The following is a 12,913-nucleotide window of genomic DNA, read 5'->3' as shown; positions in this document are numbered from 1 at the left end:
AACTGAGCTTCATGGATGAAGTGCAGTTAATCTGTGGTGTTCTATTGGTGTTCTATTTCCAGAGGTATGCGTAGCTATAGAATGTATTAAATTGTTTTTTTGTTGTTGTTGTTGTTTTCTACTATGGAAATAACACCAACTGTTTGATTACAAGCAATCTTCAAAATATCTACTTGGATGTACAAAATAAGAAAGCAACTCGTTTTTAGAACGACACAAGGGTGAGCAAATGATGACCGAATTTCCATTTTTGGGTGAACTATCCCTTTAAATTCACAAAATCAACTTTTGACGAATCTGCTGGAACGGAAATTAAATTACTGTGCACGTGCTACGTGCACATCGGCATGGCGGCTGTGCTAACCAGAGAATTCAGTCTGAAAAATAAGTTTATCATTAGTTTGTTCACAGTATTTGGATTCCTCGTGCGCGGTAAGACACTTGTTACAATTCATCTTCCTGTCAAAGATAAAAAAAAATGAATGAATAAATAAATAAATAACCGCGGAACCGGTGTTACAGCAAACTATGTGACAATCGCATCCTGTGAACCTAGTAGGCGCTGTTGACACTGTTTAGCTTGAACTCGATCACACAGTAAAGCACCTATCCAGGAAAGAAGCTTGGTCTAATAGACCCTTTTACAGTTGGTAAACAAGGTGACGTTTTGTGTGGGCGGGGCTTAGCTGGAGGCAGAAAGATTCCCCTCAACACTTGAACGAACGGAAGCTAGCGAGTTTTCTTAGCTTGTTTTTTTAATAATGGCTGGAGAAAATCTGAATAATCTGCTTTGTCTGAATATTTAAGGTCACTCACTGTCCGGGACCGCGATAATTATTTGAAAAAGTTAACTTTAACGGACGAAACCAGATTGATCGACCCGTACACAATCACTCATTGGATGGATGATCTGACAGGATTACCTCCGATTGAGTGGCCTGACATCTACACTTACCTGATAGAGAAACCGAGCATGTAACGTTATAGTAAAGAAAACTGAGGGCGTATAAATCCTTAGATTAAATAAAGAGTGACATTACAGTAAAATTATTATTAAGATGTAAATATTTTCTAGAAATAAAAATTCTGAAGACTGCAAATTAATTATAAACTTTCTGTATTTATTCTTTCTTACCATGTTCTTAAATTCCGATCACAATTAATCACAACAATGTATATAAAATGTTCTCCGTGGATTATGGCAACCAACAACAGATGTTAAATTAAATGATTTGTATTTATTTATTCATTTTGAAATACTTTTAAATGGATTAAAAAAAAAATCGGCTTATGTTTTAACCTATGTAAGCTAATGTAGATACTCTTAAATGTTTTTTAATATGTTAGTTCAAATTATTAACCGTTTCTCAAAGAAAATTTTAGAATGCTTGTTTAGAAATGCTCGTTATTCAGCAGACTTAAAACCAATTAAAATTTGTCATGAGAATGCAGGGCTCTCAAGTTTTGAGGACAGGCAAGAGTGACCCCCCCCCCCCCCCCCACCAGAAGAAAATATTTGACACATGACACTGACAATTTCACCAAATTCAAAGTGTTTATTCAATTTCCATTTACAAAATTTGTGTGTGTGTGTGTTTGAGTGTGAATGTTTGTGTGAGAGAGAGAGAGAGAGAGAGAGGGATTATGACTGATGTTGTTTGTTGTAAGTGTTTGTTGCCTTTTTGGACTCCTTTATCATTTGTGGTGTTGGCTCCCATTTGAAACAGTTCGGCTCAAGCCCAGCCATTTTCAGGGTCATGATTGAGGAGAAAAGTCCCATCCAGAGACAAACTGTTTTGTATTGAGGTTTTGTTCAAACCAACCATCGAAAATACCCTCAATCTACAAAGTATAGGGCATCTTCAACCCCACACTCAGCTCTTAGCTGCACATCAATAAATCTGGCATGCTTCAGGAGAGCATCTTTCAACGGGTGTTTATCCATGGCATACTCCACAGCTCCGACCAAAAAGGCCAATGCTGCCTGCTGGAATTGTTGAGCCTTCTGTGATGTGACCTCTCCAGCCTCAAGGAGCCTGTTTAGCGTAGCTCTGGTGGTGAAACCCACATTGAGTTTTTCTCCTATCAGTGAGACAGAAGACATAGAGAAAGCTAGTCAAATACAGGCTTCTTATAGGATATCTCTGGGTTATACAAGTTTCAAGTTTATTGTCATATACACATAAATAACATTTATCAGTCATGAAATTTGTTGTGCTCAAAGTAATCTCAACTTTACAGATTTTTTTTTTTTAAATAGAAAGTAGATAAATAGAAGAGGTAAAATAAAAAAGGATTAATTTAGGTTGCAGGATTAATTCTAAAAAGTGACAAGTGTGCCATTTAGGAGAGTGAAGATGGTTGAGTAAATTTAAGCATTCTGATGGCTTGAGGATAGAAGCTGTCTCTGAATCTACTAGAGCTGTTTCTGATGCTCTTATATCTTCTACCAAATGGCAGAGGGGTGAATATAAAAAGTGAAGTGACATGACATTCAGCCAAGTATGGTGACCCATACTCAGAATTTGTGCTCTGCATTTAACCCATCCGAAGTGCACACACACAGAGCAGTGAACACACACACACACACACCGTGAACACACACCCGGAGCAGTGGGCAGCCATTTATGCTGCGGCGCCCGGGGAGCAGTTGGGGGTTCGATGCCTTGCTCAAGGGCACCTAAGTCGTGGTATTGAATATATTGTTATTGGGATACAATACTTTTTAAAATGTTGTATCCATATTCCATCATCAGAAAGACCACTCAATCCATAGAAAAGGTGTATTTGTTGAAAAGGTGTATTTGTCAGACACTCATGAAAAACTGATGCTAATTATCTGGGAAACATTCTCTAACAGCAGTCAAGTTGTCATTGTTTGTGTCAAACAAGTTGTGAATTTGTTGTAACAGGAGATCATTACTTACTTTGTGCTCAAAGTGATGCTCGGAGCTCCAGTGATTTCCTCTGTGGGTGAATGAGGAAGATGGTGAACAATTCCAGGATGCTTTTTTTTCATTGGTTGTTGTGTTAAATCTTACCCAGATACAATAGTGCTATTTTCTGATTGGCTATTGTGTAGCCTATTTTTTTTTGATTGGCTGATAAGTGACAGGCTCGATTTAAAGGGGGGGGGGGTGGAATGCTATTTCATGCATACTGAGTTTTTTACACTGTTAAAGAGTTGGATTCCCATGCTAAACATGGACAAAGTTTCAAAAATTAAGTTGTAAGTTTGAAGGAGTATTTCTGTTCCAAAAATACCTCTTCCGATTTGTCACAAGTTTCGGAAAGTTTTTTCCGAGTATGGCTCTGTGTGACGTTAGATGGAGCTGAATTTCCTTATATGGGTCCTGACGCACTTCTGCCGGAAGAGCGCGCTCCCGTATAGCACAGCACTGAGAGCACAACAGACTTCACTGATCAGAGCGAGAGCGTCGCGAAATGTCACAAAAGGAGTGTGTTTTTGGTTGCCAGGGCAAGACAACCCTGCACATATTACCAAAGAGAAAACAGCATTAAGGGACCAGTGGATGGAGTTTATTTTTACAGAGCATCAACGGAGTTGTGCAAGTGTTTGTGTTTGTTCCCTGCATTTCGAAGATGCTTGTTTTACAAACAAGGCCCAGTTTGACGACGGATTTGCGTATCGTTTATTTCTTAAGGATGATGCAATCCCAAGGAAAAAGGGTCACGATCGTGTGTTGGAACCGCAGGCGGTGAGTAAAACTGCTTCAAATATCTCTGCCTCCTTGTTAGTGCGTCCGCCTCACATTGGAGACCGGGGTTCGAGCCCCGCTCGGAGCGAGTCCTTGCTGCTGCTGCTCTCGTTCAGTTTCAGCCTCGGGATCTGATTCTGGATCATAAATAAACGGCTGAATCTGTCTGTTATCCATGGTTTGTTTTGGGTGATGGTTTTTTCCTGAAGGTAATGTCACAGCTTCCAAACGCTCTCTACGCAAAAGCCTACTCGCGCTCGTGATTCTTTAGCTCCGCCCACACGTCACGCCTCGGTACAGACTATCTTTCTCTTATGAATATAATAAAACTAAAGACTTTTTGGAGTTATGAAGGATGCAGTACTACTCTATATATACTCAAGATTAACAGGATATTGAGTGAAAACGAGCATTTCACCCCCCCTTTAAGAACGCGCTTGATTCCTGCCGGTTTCCATAGTGAGAGCGGCGCGACCAGATAACTTTTGGGCGCTGCGGCATATTAAATATATTATAAATAGTTTTTTCTGAGTGAGAAATACAATGTGTGGCGGGAGTGCGTGACAAAAGACCGAAATGAGTGACTGTCACGCTCAATGCGTGACACTTGAGAGCCCTGAGAATGAACACAATCCTGTTGTTTGCAGAGTAGCCTGTTTTTGCATTTTGTATGTAACGTAAATGTTTAACAATGTTCATGAAGCCGATTTCACAAAAACAAGCTAGTAATGTTTTTATAGGGGTCATCAGAATATGTGACCCCATTTGTACAGTACTTCCATGTACCATTTTTTTTCTTTTTCTTTTTTTTTTTTGTTGTGTTCTTTCAGTCACAATAAATCTGTAACAACAGTTAATAATGATTCCAAGATGAATAGAGACTGTAGCTGTGATGCATATACTGTGTGTGTACAGTATCCTCTGAAGAAAGATGTAGCATTGCATGAATGGGGCCTCAGAATGATTAGAGCACTGAGATGTTTTGTTTTTCTCCTGTTTGGGACAGTTAGGAAGACAAGGAAGATGCCTGTATTTTTTGTTAATTTTTATTTTGTAAGGCTATGATAGCGCTTGAAGTCAGCACTGTTATGTTTGTTGTTTTGGCATTTCCAGTCTCAAAGCTTGTGATGTGGCATTTAGGGGAAAATGACCTGATTGCTCCCACAATACATGAAAATGAATTGTACTCTTTGTTGCTGATATTCATCTGTTGCATATTGCTCCTCTCTGATCCTTCACTGGGCTGTAGCAAAAATGAACAAAAATATAGCTGTCATCCCTGTCTGTTCTAAAACAGACGCCCATCTCACACAAAACAATCGCTTACTTATGCATGCAGTCAACACAATAACCTTTAAAACTGATACAATAAAAATAATAAAGAAAAAGGAAATATTGTCTCTCTTTACAGTTTACCTTTTAATACTGATATAGGATAATAATAATAGTAACAACAGAAAAGGTAAAGAGATAAAAGCCAACAAAGTGTTGTGTGTAAAAGTATCTCGACTAGCTTTGAAACAACAGTTGTAAAGGATAGAGAGCAACTGGGCACAGAGAAGATAGACAATGCACACAAAAAACACAATTTCACACCATTATTTTTTAAAATAGAAAGTACAAATGTAAAAATTTAAACTATTAGAAAATGAATAAATAAATTCCAGTTAAATGTTGTAAAAGCTGTACTGTTCATATTAAAACTTCTTTAAATGTTTAGTGTATTTTTTATTTATAAAGTACACAGTGCATTTGGAGAACATCAGTCTTTCTGTGTGAAAGAATTTCCCTTAGACTATATATATGTGTGTGTGTGTGTTGATGTAAAGAAATCTTTTGTGAACAGTTCATTTGCTGTTGACTGTTGAGACGCGCTCATTCGGACTCACATACTTTAAAAAGAAAAAATTCTCATCCTTTCTCATTTACTTATGAATGTAGACTCCCTGATTTTTCAAGGCGAGCTCTCGTTCGAGAAAATAAAACCTCTCCCCTCCCATTACACGGACTGGGCTGCCATTCCAGGAATCTCAAGATGGGTTTGGAAACAATTCGATGAGGCTACTCTCTGCAGTTCACTTGCAGACCACCCCAGTTCAGAGGCATTGTTCAAACTTCTGTCCCGGACAACGAAGCTATTGTTCTCTGGCAGGAGGTGCAAGCACTGCTTGTAAAAGGCACTGTGGAAATAGTACCACCAGCGAACAGCGAGTCAGACTTTTTCAGTCGCCATTTCCTCGTCCCAAAGAGAGACGGTGGGCTCAAACCCATTTTAGATCTCAGACAACTGAACAGCTCGCTTATGTGCCAGTCGTTCATGATGATGATGGTCAAGAAAATTCTTATGAATATTTAGCCAGAGGATTGGTTTTTGACCATTGGATTTGAAAGATGCTTACTTTCACATCCACATAGCCCCCCGTCACAGACCTTTCCTGAGATTTGTGCTTGAGGGAGTGGCCTTTCAGTATGAAGTCCTTCCTTTTGGACTCTCCCTGGCCCCATGCACTTTTTTGAATTGCATAGACGTGACTCTGTCCCATCTCAGGCAGATGGGAATGCGTGTATTGAACTACTTTGAGGATTGGATGGTTTTAGCCAGATCAGAATGGGAACTGAACGCTCACAAAGAGCTGTTGTTCAGTCATTTAAAGCGCCTCGGGTTGGACTTTGCTATATTGACTGGGTTGAATAAAATTAAAACACTAAAAGGAGACTAAAATAAAATTTTCATTGACTAAAAACGCTCAGACTTTTAGTTGACTGAAACTTGACTCGACTAAAAAGAGTATGGATGTGACTAAAACTAACAGAAACTAAAATGACAGCTTCACACAAAGACTAGACTAAAATTAAAATTAAATAACAGTTTAACAATTTAATGATAGGCTATTTGTGATGTGCTTCTTTTCCTTATTATTCTTTATTGTTAACCATTTTGATGAGAAATGGGATATATATGTAAAGTGCATGGGCTAATTTAAATTTTAAGTTTTGTTCTATAATGTTGTAATTGTTTTTTTCTGCACACACACAAACACTGCACATGAACGCTATTTTCAAACAGAAGCATGTAACGCACATGATATATCTGTCACAGCATATAATGGCTACTTAAAATAGCAAATTATGTATAATTTTATTTCAAATAAAGGGAAAATTAAAAGTGAGTTTAATCCAAGCAGCTCTCAAAGATCTTAGAATAGTTCTGCATCTTTCTGAAGTTTTCGCGGTGTTTCCATTTAAACATGTTAATTACAAAAACAAAACCTTTGGTGTACGGTCTCTGGAAAAATCAACAGTGATTTATCAGCCTTTATTTATGTACAGTATTGTAGACGTTATTACCTATAGGCGAAGCAAAATTTGCTGAAATATAGGCTACAGTAAGAGCGCCTGCATGGTTGTCTATCAGATGCCTGTCAAAGTTGAGTTTGTTACTATAAAAACAGTAAAAACTGTCGTGTCATTATAATGAGAAAACTAACTTTTATGTTATGTTGAGATAACGAGAATATTAAGTCTTAATAATGAGAAAATGACTTTCGTTATGAGGAGATAACGAGAAAATTAAGTCGTTATAACGAGAAAAACAAGAAGGAAAAAAATTATAATGCATGGCCCCTTAGAACTTCCGTACATGGGCACTTTGGAATGAAAACAGTCATGGCCTCCATATTGAAGGGTCGTTCCAAACTGAAGTGCTCAAGACTGGCCACTTCAAAGGGCCCTTCAGAATGAATTGACACTTTGGGTACATTTTACATTTTTATTCGAGTTATATTTGCTACATTATTATGGTCAAAGTTATATTGTATTTTATCACATTATATTTAATGTAAAAGTTGTTTCTGTTTATTAGCCACAGTAGCCGTCACATTTAGAATGAATGATAATATCTCTATTTTTATAAAAGCTCCCGAACAAAAAACATTATTATATTTTTTATGATAGGCAACGTGAGATAAACTCTCAAGACGAGGCTTGTGAGAGATAATATAAGTTACTAAATAAATACACAATTGTGATAGAATAAGAAGCTGACGTATGATTTCTCCAAGCGGTCATATTTAACATGTTTACTATGGTAACGTTAATGTTTAGCGTGCATAGTCTTTTACATCGCTTATAAATATTTCTGCCTTGTTTAGTGATTATAATCCACATAGGATCAAGTTATTTCAAACACTTGCTGCTAACTAAGATGAGTTTTGAGCTCAACTGATTTTAAAACGTCTTTAATGCTGGTGTTACAGCTGTTATCTCTCTGAAATGATCCGCGCTGACGCTCTCTAGACGCGGAGAAACTCCGCCTTTGTTCATAACCCCTCCTCTAGCCCCAGCTGGCCCGCTTTGGCCCAAGGTTTTCATCTGGCCAAAGAACCCTTGCCATTGCACTGGCACAAGGAACCTGCGTTTGTGTTTAATTGCGTATAAATTAAACATTAATGCTGTTGCCTGCTAATATTTTGGCCTACTACTAAGAATGATGTTTAGCACTTATTACATAAGCTATAACAAATTCTGAATATCTGATAAATCTAGGTCTTTATTCTTATTACAGTTTACTGTAATTACCCAATAATGTTGGAGAACCCACAGTTTCCTCCTTGCAAATACATGATTTTGCCATGGTCACTGAATCTGACAAGTAAAAATATCTTAAGCTAGAAATTTTTCCACTCTTAATTTCATAATAAACGACTATGAATGTTTAATAACATGGCTCTATGTATGAATTCCTGTTCTTTCTATTTTATAAAGCATATTTATCAGATATAGTATGGTATGATAGGTCAAAATTATAGCTAACCAAAATGTCACCCGTCTTTAACTCTGTATTCTTCAAAATCATTCAAGTGATGTAAAGATTTCTCCTTTTTCCTATAAGTTTATTCTTGTTGTCTTTTGAGTAGTAGTCACCATTACCATTACAGAAAAAAAAAACTATTATTTAGTTTTTTGTTTAGGTTATCATTTGTTTCTTGTTGTACCTCTAACATTGCTGATTAAAATTATCCACTGTAAATTCAGTAAATTAAAAAAGATTACTTTTCTAAGAAGCCTGAAGGACTTGATTACCAGGATAAGGGTGTGTTTAATTGGGGCTGCATCTAAACTCTGCTGGGTTGCGGCCCTCCAGGACACCCCTGATCTACACCACTGTGTATTATAGCCAAAAGAAATCTGAATATCAAACCGCAAACTACTTTTCTTCAACAAGAGCCGGTCCTACAAATACATGCAAAACTAAAACGCTATATGTGAAAGAAATATTCGAATAGGTATTTTAAAGGGACCGTATTCATCAGGGATCTGAGAGTTTGTGAAAGAATATTCATAATTATCATTTTATTTTTTCTTTCTATCTGAAAAGAGAAGTATAATCAGCTGTTTATTTCTTCCCCAGGTGCATCTGATGATGTCAGGGCAGTCTCTGTGTCAGCGATGGAGGGAGATTCAGTCACTCTACACACTGATGTTAAGACAAATCAACAAGAGAGAATCAGATGGTTTTTTAATGACATTCGCATCGCTTACATCAATAGAGATCTCCGAAAGATCTGTACAGATGTTCAGTGTAATGATAGTGATGAGAGATTCAGAGACAGACTGAAGCTGGATCATCAGACTGGATCTCTGACCATCATAAACATCACAAACACAGACTCTGGAGAATATAAACTATTGATGCTCAACAGCTACAGCATCAGTGAAAAGATCTTTAGTATCACTGTCCACGGTGAGTCATTAATGGATGTTTAAAAGCAGGTTATATGTGTTCAAATCACAGAGTAATTATGTTTATTGTAATACGGACATTCAGAACTGCTTTCAGACATTACAAGAAGAATCACTATTCTTTTCAACATCTCATTTCTGACCACCTTTTGAATTTCTCTGTTGTTTCTACCTCATTTTTTTTTGTTTGCTGGATTGTAGAGGATTTGTAAACCCATAAATTGAGTTTATAAGCACAGAATCTCGATAAATTTTGCTTTACATATTGACGGTAAAGAAACCTAAAATAATTGCTACAAATATACTCCAGCGACTTCAGACTGGTTTAGTGCTCCAGGGTCACATTTTTCGATCACAAGATTATTCCAAATGTGTAATATATATTCTCCTGTAGTAATAAAAACTCTGTATTATGCATGTCTGTGTTTAATACATGGATCGGTCAATGATAATTTTTTTTATTCGGCAGAGACATTTCTAAATCTGTATGAATAAAGATAGATGGACAGAATGCTTTTAAACACAGTTGATTTTATATTTTGCATTTTGCATGTTTGGTTCTACTGATTTTATTAAGATCCGAGAAATTAATCTTCTAAATAATTTTTCATAATTTGTTTTAGATCATCATGCTGCTGTTGTGAAGAGAAAGTCAGTGAAGGAGGGAGAATCTGTCACTTTAGACACTCGTATAGCAAAAACCCAAAATGATACAGTGATGTGGTATTTTAATGATATTCTCATCGCTGAAATCACTGGAGATCAGAGTAAGATCTGTAGAGATGATCAGTGTGATGAGAGATTCAGAGACAGACTGAAGCTGGATCATCAGACTGGATCTCTGACCATCACAAACATCACAAACACAGACTCTGGACTTTATAAACTGAAGATCATCAGCCGCAGAAACCGCTACAGTACCAGCAGCATTAAGAGCTTCACTGTGTCTGTTACTGGTGAGTATAGCTTTGGCCATATGGAAGGAGAACAACTTTACAAGACAACGCAAAGAAAAATGTTGTTACATAATTTTTTTTATTTTTAGTACATTGATGTCTTGGACCTAAAGCATTGGTGCTTTTGACGTCACTATGAAACCGATTCAGATGTACTCTCTGAGCCCAGCTGATATCTCTTATCATTTGCTATAGATCGGTTCAGCATACTGACTCACACTAATGACTGTCTGTCTCTTTTGTTTCAGATTCAGGTCCGTCTTCAGCTGCTGAAACAGGAATATGTGTTGCTGTTGCTGTTGCTCTTTTTGTTCTGCTGGGTGCAGCTTTTGGTGTGATTTATCACCGCAGGAGCTCCATAGAGGGCAAGTATCAGTAATGCAAATCATTTTTACGCAGATGTCCAAACAGGCTATGGATAAACCTGCTATGACTACCCTACTTTTAATGCATGACTCTGATTTAAAAAAATAGGTCTATATAATATTCATATCTGTGACATATTGTATTAGCCCTACAGTAGAGTACAGTACAGTACAGTATACATGCGTGGAATTCTGTTTTAACCTATAACATTTACTTATTTTATTTCACTATTCTGACATTTTTTCTAGCAAATGCATGTTTATTTCTCCTAGTTCAGACTTTATACCTTTTTATAATTGTGAGTTTGTCAATTCTGAGGGAGGAAAAAAGCCAAAAGTGTGGGATTATAAACTTAAGAGAAAGAATGACGAGTGGATATTTCTCAACAGAATTGTGAGATATAATCTCGGAATTGCAAAAAAAAAATTTAATTCAGAATTTTAAAATACAAACTCAATTACATTTTTAATTATTTTATTCCATGGCTTGAATAGACTGCTATGTTAAAACAGTCGTTTTCTGCCACCAGATAGGCTCTGAAATTGGTCTGAAGTGAGAGGGAAATGATCTTTATTTGCAAAATTTGCATTTCGTTGTGTGTGATTTTAGTGATTTCGTAGTATCTGTAGCTGTAAATGACAGTGCTTTGTTCTGTACAGATGAAGGAAGCCCTCGTGATCGGAGAAGACCCCAACACAGAGCCGCTACCAACAAGGGGCATTTGTCGGTTCTGAATAACAGTGCCTCCTCTTTCCATCCTCTCCCTGAAAGTGAAAGTGAACCCGAATTAAACAATCGCATGCTTTCTTGAGCCTCTTCAAATGCACACGGCACATTTGGTCATTTGGGCACCCTCTAGAAATCTAAAATAAATATTAATCATCCATTACTGTAACCATACGGTAGATCGTTTTAGCTATGTATATGCCTTCAATTATGTGTTTTAATGATTTCATATTTGCAGCTTATAAAACTAGAGTACATTTATTCGTTTATGGAAGCATCTTTATTTTAGCTTCTGGAAAGAGCCTCCTCGATATAATGTAACCAGCTGGTACTTTTTATCTTCATCCTCAGAGGACTATTGTTCTGCTTTATATATTTGCTCTTGTAGCATTCAGCTTTGTTGCTAAAATGCTTCATGAGCATTAGGAAGAGGGAAACACACTTGACTGATTGTTATCAGTCAATGCTTCTGTTAATGCAACTTTAACATCATCAGTAACAAAATACACATTAATTATCTCCATTCATGTTGTTCACAGTGCATCATGGGCTCCTATTTCTTCTTAAAAGACATCAAGTAGCTAGTCATATACTTTTGTTTTTCCGTTTTCATGTGCCATTTTTCTTTAAAACAAAGTTTGTATTATTATGATTCAGATCAGAGCTGTTTTTTTGGTTTGTTAGATTTGCACATGAACTGGAAAAATACTGTATCTATATTATCTACGGATAATCCACCTTATTTTTAATTGGCACATCCATTTATGAATGTGTGAGGTTTCTGGTTCATTTTTTCAGTAATTCAGATGTTTATGGACTATAAGTGACCACCCTAATAATAAACATGCTGGTTTATAATGTAATAATAGCTTTAATGTTTAATGCACTTTGTTATCATGGTTGGCTGTCACTTTTGCACTCTATTTGTATGTTCTTTTCTACTGAGATGAATTATTTTTTATAAAACAGGCAATAAATGTAACGCTATGTGGTGAATTTAAATAAACTGTTGAAAAGATATTGCTTGGTAAGCATGTGTCAGTGTTATTTTAGTATCATTATTCTTTCAGCAAATGTTTGCAAATTTCAGGTTTGTATAAACCTCAAGAAAAAAAGTATTCATAAATTAAATCATTGAGAATCCGCTGTAGATATATTATGTATAAATTCATAAATTATTTCATTGTGGTAAATGTTGACATATTCAAGCCCTTGACCGATGTCAAACAATAAATACATTTTGTTACAGTTGTTATTCATAGTTTGTCCACAACGGGGCACCATATAACAAGCGGCGAAGTTGTCATTATTATGCGACGACATGTAAGATTCATTCTAGCGAATCGATTCGTTCGCTCGGCTCGCTTAAAGAATCGATTCAAAGAGCCGTTTTTAATTTTTTGC

The 12,913-nt window shown here is 36.6% G+C and overlaps 1 protein-coding gene across 1 annotated transcript; it reads left to right on the top strand.

Moving 5' to 3' along the window:
• The first annotated feature begins 336 nt into the window (after window positions 1-336).
• Window positions 337-12,529, top strand: LOC113080567 (uncharacterized). Its single transcript, XM_026252729.1, has 5 exons — window positions 337-432; window positions 9,130-9,462; window positions 10,085-10,417; window positions 10,666-10,782; window positions 11,443-12,529. The coding sequence occupies exons 1-5, from the start codon at window positions 348-350 to the stop codon at window positions 11,592-11,594; spliced, it is 1,020 nt and encodes a 339-aa protein (XP_026108514.1). The 5' UTR covers window positions 337-347; the 3' UTR covers window positions 11,595-12,529.
• Window positions 12,530-12,913: the final 384 nt, after the last annotated feature.

The sequence above is a fragment of the Carassius auratus genome, unplaced genomic scaffold, assembly GCF_003368295.1.
Source record: "Carassius auratus strain Wakin unplaced genomic scaffold, ASM336829v1 scaf_tig00031568, whole genome shotgun sequence".
In the NCBI taxonomy this organism is placed as follows: Eukaryota; Metazoa; Chordata; class Actinopteri; order Cypriniformes; family Cyprinidae; genus Carassius; species Carassius auratus.
The sequence above is the reverse complement of the archived record's forward strand: the minus strand, read 5'-3'. Positions and strand labels throughout refer to the sequence as shown.

Coding starts and splice junctions, on each gene's coding strand:
- LOC113080567 (XM_026252729.1), top strand. CDS start 348: ATGGCGGCTGTGCTAACCAGAGAATTCAGTCTGAAAAATAAGTTTATC. Junction 10,418..10,665: donor CTTCACTGTGTCTGTTACTG/GTGAGTATAGCT, acceptor CTTTTGTTTCAG/ATTCAGGTCCGTCTTCAGCT. Junction 10,783..11,442: donor CCGCAGGAGCTCCATAGAGG/GCAAGTATCAGT, acceptor TGTTCTGTACAG/ATGAAGGAAGCCCTCGTGAT.